At 41.6% G+C, this 8,392-nt stretch overlaps 1 protein-coding gene across 1 annotated transcript; it reads left to right on the forward strand.

Annotated features, from left to right (window-relative positions):
* Positions 1-631: 631 nt before the first annotated feature.
* Positions 632-6,881, forward strand: LOC104452177 (la-related protein 1B). The gene is made up of 7 exons (XM_039314639.1): positions 632-648; positions 708-1,590; positions 1,941-2,523; positions 2,599-2,812; positions 2,919-3,009; positions 5,758-5,829; positions 6,032-6,881. The coding sequence occupies exons 1-7, from the start codon at positions 632-634 to the stop codon at positions 6,326-6,328; spliced, it is 2,157 nt and encodes a 718-aa protein (XP_039170573.1). The 3' UTR covers positions 6,329-6,881.
* The last annotated feature ends 1,511 nt before the right edge of the window (positions 6,882-8,392 follow it).

Below are 8,392 nucleotides of genomic sequence, written 5' to 3' on the forward strand. Positions count from 1 at the left end.
GAGTCGTAAATTTCAACTTAGCCGTTGTAAGTTAAACATAACTTTCATATAAAGAATAGGATATTGGATAAGGAGATATATATTTATATTGCAAAATAAAAATAAAATAAATTTACTATGCTAATAGTTAGTAAACTCTTCTTTCTAATTTTTCTGTCATATATCCAAAATCCAAATTATGCTGCCTTTTGTATCATTAACTTTAAACGTTCTCCATTCTTTGCATGTTCAACTTTATAATTTTTCTTTTCTCTTTAGAATTTATGCATAAAATATAGGTCTAGTACATTCACAAAAAAACTCACAAGTGTTGAGATCATAAGTGAAACCAGTCATATGCCAACAAAAATAAAAATAACACTATCTATATATATATATATGCCGATTAAACACACTTGTTCATTCTTTTCGCCATAAATATGTATAGCAAAATTTCGAATTTAAACTACGAAGCTACATTAATATGTAAAACTCACGCATGGTGTTATCTTGCATTCTCCGCACTTAATTGGTTATGATGCCAATAATATAAACTCACACCAAAATTATCAACATCATTGAAAAGGAAAAGGAGAATAATTACACGTGAAAGTATATTTATCAACACGTGCAGGCGCAAAGCTCCGGGAAAATGACTAGTCATGAAAGGTACGTGTCATCGAAATTTCAAATCTTTAATTATCGAAGATTTTTCTTTTTTCCCTAAGGCACGAAATAAAACGCATTAACCAATATTTAATTACGCAATTAATATCTCCCCGGAAAAATAACGACACTGCGCCATCATTTAATGAAAACCTAAACATACTCTCACTCTTTCTCTCTCTCTCTCTCTCTCTCTCTTTTCTCTCGCTGCGCGTGTACCTGACTTCAACCCCCGCAACAAGAAGCCGCCGCCGTCCTCGCCGCCGCCATCCTCGCCGTCGCCTCCCTCCCGGCCGCCGCAACCGCGAGGAGCCTCGTCGAATCGGAATAAACTGCGCGATCAATCCGCTCTCGTCGAATCCTTCCCCTCCCATTCTCGAATGCCTACGGCACCCGATTCTCCTCCCAACCACCACTCCCCGCGGCGGCGGCGGCGGCGGCGGCGGCGGCGGCAGCAGCGGCAGCCCCCGCTTCCGCCAGAGCTCCCTCCTCCCCTCCCCGTGGGCGCAGGTTGTCCGCGGCGGCGAGCAGCCGCCGCCGCCGCCCCCCGCCCGCGCCCGCGCCCGCGCCCGCGCCCGCGGCCGCTCCCGCCGATCAGCCGCCGTCCCCGCCCGCGCCCCCGCCCCCGCCGCGGCGGAGCAGCCCCAGCAGCAGCGGCAGCCGCCTCCTTCCCCGCCGAAGCCGGCTCCGGCGGCGGCTCCCGACGATCCCGCGGCCGAGGCGGAGGGCTGCGATGCGAACGGGGGCAATGCGGGTCCGTCGAGGCCGCCGAGCAAGCCGGCTTGGAAGAAGCCGGCGGCGGGCGACACCGTGGAGGCGGGTCCCGTGATGGGGGATTCCGTGGCTTGGCCTGCTCTGTCCGAGTCTGCTAGAGGTCCAGTCAAATCGCCGCCAGTCGAATCGACTCCCAAGGCCGTGCCTAATGGATCGGACTCCGGTTCTCAGGTTTGTCTTAGGAGCTTTCAGTCGTTCTGTGATTACCACCTTTGAGATATGCAAAAGGAAGTTGAGGGTCCTGAGTTTGGCTCTCGTCATTGTTGGGTGAACGTCGTAATCAACTAAAGCTGTTGGATCCGACATTATTTAATACTTTTATCCCTTTTTCTTTTCACTAGGCCAGTTGGAATTCTAAACATCCACCATATCATGTCAATGAATGATGTCGCTCGTATTAAGTATTTACGTGCCATAAGATTGAATTTCGAGTTGTTACTGATGCAAAAGATGAAGGTGGCTTGCCTCACTTACGCCTTATGTTGGTTGATTTGTGAATGCTGCTTGTATGATTCGAATAGGGGCCAATTATTCCTAATTTGCCTGAGAGACAAGGTAGCAGCAGCAATGGAAGCCCGAGAACAACGCCAAACCGCCCACAGCAGGTTCGTAGGAGGACGAATAGACGAGGCGATGGCATGGGAGCAAGCAACGGCGGTGGGAACTGGCGACCACAAAGTGGCTACGCTCCACCGCCTCCTCCTCCTCCTTCACAACCTTTACCACGGCCGGTCCCTATGTTTCAAATGTCTCCAAATCCTTACGTAAACTTTGTTCGTCCTGCACCGCCAGATTTTTCCAATGGAGAGCCTCCTTATCGGGGGAATAATTGGGACGGCAGACCAACTGGAGGTCTCCCATCTCGGCCACAGATCATGAATGGTCACCCTGAATCTTCTCAAAGGGCTCATTCTTCTCACAATAATTATGGGAATAGGCGTGATCATGACCGTGGAAATTACTCAGACGCAAGAGGCGTTCACTCTCAGCCACATAGTGGTGCTCCAAGGGGCTTCGGGAGGCTTTCACCTCCACCAGTGAACTCTATGGTATATATGGGGCCGCAGCCTATGAGACCCTTTGGAATGCCTATGGGTTATGCTGGTAAGTTGAGCTTAGGTATACTAAGTAAGACTTTATGGATTGCTTCCTCCTGATTATTGGGGCTTTTGTTTTCAGAGATGCCGTCTCCATATTATTCTCCTGCATTGCATGTGGATCCGTACACGGGATGGTCATATCTGGTTCATACGCCAACCACACCCATGTTTCCGCCCATGGCTGTACCAGAGAACACTCTGCCTGTGTCTGCCACCGAAAGCAATGTGCCTGCAGCTGGGCATGAGAACACTTTGCCCACATCTTTGGTTGATCAAATAGAGTACTATTTCAGGTATCGTAGTAGGCTAATGGTTTGGTTCATGAATATTTCTTTTTTCCTTTTTTTTTTATGAGTTTGAGGAAAAGTAATACTTGTCATACCTATTTTTGAATCTCAGTGACGATAACTTGGTTAAAGACGTTTTTCTGAGAAGTAATATGGACGAGGAAGGTTGGGTTTCTATTGAAATCATAGCAAAGTTCAGACGGGTATGTAGTATTCACTGATCCAGCATAATTGGTTCTATTGAAATCATAGCAAAATTCTGTAGTGTACAATGCTCGACTTTCCTGGGACTGATACAAATAGAAGATTGGGTGCAATGTATTAATTAAAATAATTCTCTCATTGCCTCAATTGCATAGTTGGATACAGAAAGTTCTTAATAGCAGGGAGGCATACTGGCATTATGGGTTCTAATAATCTACCCCGCATATTTAATTTCCAGCATCTATTAGTCCAGAAGCCTATTTTACTTAGTTTGTAGATGAAGAGGCTAGAAGTCCATGTTAATTGATTGATGCCGCTTCCATTTCTACTTCAATTATAATTTGCTCATTCATTGATGATTTCATTACTTTCGTTGATAAGTACATCCTTGTCAATTATTTTCTATATCGTTCAACTGTATATATCTTCTAATGACACATCATTGTAGTTGCTTTCACCACTTTTATGGGCTGCCTTATGATAGTTTATGGTTTCAATAGATCGATATTTTGTGGTGTGGCAAACCTGTAGAATATCCTTCACCCCTATTGCCTCAAGCAGCTAAGGTTACACTAGAAAATTATGCTATGTTCTGTCACAAATATATCTCCATAAGTAAGTGAGACATGAGACCCCAGTCCACAAAGTCTAGCAAGAAAACCGTTCACATTTAGCCATCACAGTCCTTTATGTGTGTGCACGTGCATTTGTGTTGGCTTCCAGTGCTAGAAACATAATTTTTCTTCACGCGGGTTAGTTTGCATGAGTTTGGGCCAGCTATGCAGGGTTTTCAAGGCCAACTGGCTCATCAGTCACAACTATCACTCTTTTCCTTTAATACTTCAGAAAACGAATGTTATGTTCCATGTACAGTACTAATGGGTATGGAGCTGAACCAGCCCAATGTAATGATGAACAAGTAGTTGAAGTTGACTTAATTGAGAACTTATATATACAACTTGAAATGAGTTAAATTGGATGCAGATTTCATATGTGGCTGTGCAACATATTTTAAGTAGTTAATATACTGGTCATTGACTTTGATGTGGTACTGTGCAAGCTTTTGTAGCTTGAACTTTTTAAGAGGGCCATAAGTTGGATGCTTTTGTTTGGATATATGCTTTATCAAGTGCTTTGAAACGGTAGAGTTTAGAACTAGTTAGGACTGGTAAGTGGTTGAAGCCACATATTGAAGTGCTTGTTGAGCTAGTTTGGCTTGAGCACAACCGGTTTTTATCTTAAGTAGCTTGAGTAGCTGGACCTGCATAATTCCAAATCACATTATGGGTAATGTCTTGGTTTGGATAATTCAATGTACCAATAACGATGCTTCCTTTGTCCTGATAAAGCAAATTTCTTGATTCTGGATTTTCTGCCACTTGAGATCCTCTAGAATATCTTGTCTTCATTGTTATATAAAATAAAAAATAAAATAAAAATTTGAAAAAGTACAGGCATCTGAAAGAGAGAAGACTTCAGATTCTCCTCAATCGTCAAATCTCTTGTCAGGCAACACATTTCTGGTGGATGAGAAGTTTCTTGCTCTGCAAATGAGAAAAAACTTTAACATTCTCTTTTGCTGCCGTGATTAAGAGATTCTGGAATTTGACAATAGTCTGTCACTGCTACTCGAATCTATGCAAAATTTTCAATTTTGAATCTGGTGAACTCAGAGAACTTATCCCAACCACATGATCATAGGTGCCCATGATATATTTGAAAACAGTACTTCATTTCCAAAGGTTGCATTCCACATAATTATATCCCTGTAGCTATTTTTCAAGGAGGTTTAGGTTAAATAAGCTGAAATTCCTTAGTCCCTAACATCTAGCTTCAGAAAGGTTGTGAATGTGGCCCTGACTAGCTAATACCTGAGGTAGGTATTTAGCTTAAGCAACTCCAAAACTTGTTTGAACTTGTCTGAGTTTTCTGAGAGGTGTAAATTTCCTTTTTGTGAGCCTTCATGGCTATTGCAATCTGTTTGTGACATAGAGATGGGCGCTTCCTTGTTTCTTTCATTAGTGGTCATGGTGCTTTTTTTTTTTTTTGGGGGGGTGTCGGGGATGAAAGATTTGGCAGGTTGCGTTTCCAAATTGTCTATAAATTCAAGTGACTAAGTTAGTTACCCAAAGGTGAGCCAATCAAGGAGATCATTCGGGCTTCTACTTAAGAGCATGATTTACGTATTTCTTATGGGTGGTCAATGAATTTATGGTGTGCTTTGTAGGATCGATAAGTTGCCAGCTCCCATTGTGCTATCCAATGGTTGTTGTGGTTTCATGATCTTATTGAGTTGGGCTTTATCAGTGCTTTTAACTAGTGTCCTTAAAACATATGGAGGAGGCAGATTAATAGCTATGGCAGATAATCTTGCCAATGGATTTTTCCAAATGATGGGAACCAAGTTTTTCTTAGGCAACAATGTGAAATTATACACTTTCTTTCATACTCTCCAAAATAAGTATGTTCTTGATTTTTTCTTGGCAATTCCATTGTTAGTATGCCTTCAGTCTGTATCTGCTTTATCTGCTCAACTAGCACAAGATTTTTCTTGAGCCTGATGACCATGGGCATGGAAGCTTCTGTTGGTAGGTTATGATATGTTAATGTTCTAGATACTTCTGTGAAATGTCATCTTCTGGTACAGATTCAGTTCTTGGGAGTTTGTTTTTCGCCCTTTATTTTTTCTCCGGATGTCATCTTTCAACTATACAGACAAGTCTATTGTTGGACACTGTATTTTGCAGGTTCAGGAAATGACCAGAGACGTGAAGTTGATACTGGATTCATTGAAAGCTTCAAGAATTGTTGAAGTACAGGTAAGTTTTTCATATGTGAGTTCCATTGTGCATCCACCAACTTGGCACAGTGAGAAGCATGATGAGTCATGGTTAACTGACCTATCTGCTTAGATTCAGCATTATTTTTGCAGTATGTGTTTATGAGTTAGAGATGTTGGTTCTGCTTGGATACAGTTGACAGACAATTTATAACTGAAAGGTCACCATGAAATTTGTGCAGGATCAGAAAGTTAGGAGACGTGGTTCTGATTGGAAGAAATTCTTTCGAATTGACGAGCCAAATAAGCAGGTTGCCATTGAGACTGATTCACCTTCCCCTAGTGGATATGGTCACAACAAACTGGCAACTACTTTGGAGAAATTTACGATGGAGGAAGCAGAAACAGACGATAACGTTGCTGGTGAGGCAGATCTGCACTCTGAGGACATGTCTGGAAGAAATTCTTCTGAACCGACAGGCGCATTGAAAATCCCAAATGGGGAGGTTACTGAGCGTTTGTCTTCAAGCAAAAATTGATGCTTATAGAACCACAAAAGGTAGGCATAATGGTATTGGAAAGGTGCCTCATGGAGGGTTCTGGAATGCCAAGTGGAGATCATCTTCCTTTTATTTATATTTATCTTTTCCGTCAGAGGCTGAGTGACAATTTTATGAGGTGGATGGAGGAAGCTTAACAAACATCTACAGGTTTTCTCCACTAAGGCTTAAGAAACTTTTAATGAAATGGAAAGAGGAGCTCAAAAGAACTATAGGCGACTAGGTTGTACAGCTTGTTTTGGTATTTAGATTGTTTTGGATGCTTCTTTGTATTACTTAAGGTTTTATGGTACGGTGGAACCTGTTTTAAGGGGTTTTTTTGGAGAGCATTTTACTTTTTGAGATTCTTAAGCTTCCTTGATTCAGATCAAAGTGCGTCCTTTTCAGGGTTGCAGTGGGATGAATCCTTTTTCGGGTTCTGCTGTTACTTGAGCAGGAGTAGGTCTTTTTCTGTACTCATCTTTTGGCACACCATTAACAATACGCGATTCTTTTATTGTAGAAATATCTTCTTGCTTTGATCATCGAGTTAGTTCACATGAGTTGTCCAGTTTGATTGATTTTCTCCTTTCAATCCCCTCTTGCTTCGAATTGTATGTTCAACTCTGTACTTGTTATGGCAGAGGTAGTCGCAGTTCCTTTATCCTGGGGAAAGAGAGTGGGTGCACTCAGATGAGCAGACCGATGCAAATATCATATTGGCTTTCTCTCGCCCTACTTAAAGATCAAGAGAAATGACATGAGAGCAAAAGGAGTTGACTAGAGACGGTTTACACAACGACAAGTAGAAGAATTTGAAAACATGGTATAGTCGATGCTCTTTACTGGATCTTCGAAATCTCTTTAATTTTGTTGTGGTTAAATTTTGTAATTTGGAAGTAGTATCTGTTGACAATCGGTTTGCTCTGCTTATGTAGCATTACCGAAAATTGTTAAATTGGACTAGATAACAAGCTGATGTCATCAGTCGAGTTTTGAAAACGTGCGCTTGATCGAACTGTTAATACAGACTAGGATGAGCGAAGAGATTGGAGAGAAGAACTTCGAAATCATCTGCGAGACTTCTTCATTTGCCCCTCTTGAGAACTACCTTTCCTTCTCTCTCTCTCTCTCTGCGATTATGTAAAAACAGAAGGCATATGACATCCGGGTGACAGATTCTCCTGATATTTAGGGCCAATTTTCTTTATCTTGTTAAGAAAAAAAAAATGGGGAAATTATCATTCACAAAATCAGGAGAACTATACAATATACATGGATGAGGAAAGTGGTACGGACAGAGAAATGCAAGATGTCTCTCGAGGAATCGCTGAGGACAGAACTGGCGCTTGCTTCTTCGCCAGAATATGAAGTTTGCGATTGATCTGATTTGGTCAGGGCACGAGCAAAGGGGTGCAAATGACCGAGTTTAGCCATGTAGATTGTAGTTTACTGCTGAACTTAGCCGGATTTGAATATTCACGCGTTGATGCTTGATTCAAGCTCGATTGACGATCCTGAGTTTACAGAAAGATCATTAGGCTCATGCCCTAATGGTTACACATGTTTAACCTTATTGTACAACTTTCACTTTAGTATATTTCCACTTATGGACTGCCATTGTGTTATTAAAGGCATATTCAGCTTCCGACGGTGGCATGGGTGTCCTGGTTGCTGGGAATATAATTCAATTTGTTTCGTGCATTTGCTGCAGCCTTTTTTTTTTTTTTTTTTCCTTTAGTGGTAAGGCCTCAGAATTCTTTTTTCTACTGTACATAAAAAAAAAACTGAGGTTGTGGGGTGTTATTTGACAAGGAAATGCATAGAATATCAGATTCTGCCATACATCTGAAGGGGAAAAAATGTAAATGAGCAATTGAAATGATTTTCGTTTTCCTTTTTTGGCTTTAAATGAACGAGATTCAGCTTTTGTTACCGAACGCCTCGAATCTTTCATTATATAGATAACGGTACGTAGGTTATTTGATCATATAAGATTATTATACGGTTTTCAGAAAATTTAGACCTTTGTTTTAATTTTGTGAAATCTAAAAGTGAACGCAA

The sequence above is a fragment of the Eucalyptus grandis genome, chromosome 6, assembly GCF_016545825.1.
Source record: "Eucalyptus grandis isolate ANBG69807.140 chromosome 6, ASM1654582v1, whole genome shotgun sequence".
In the NCBI taxonomy this organism is placed as follows: domain Eukaryota; kingdom Viridiplantae; phylum Streptophyta; class Magnoliopsida; order Myrtales; family Myrtaceae; genus Eucalyptus; species Eucalyptus grandis.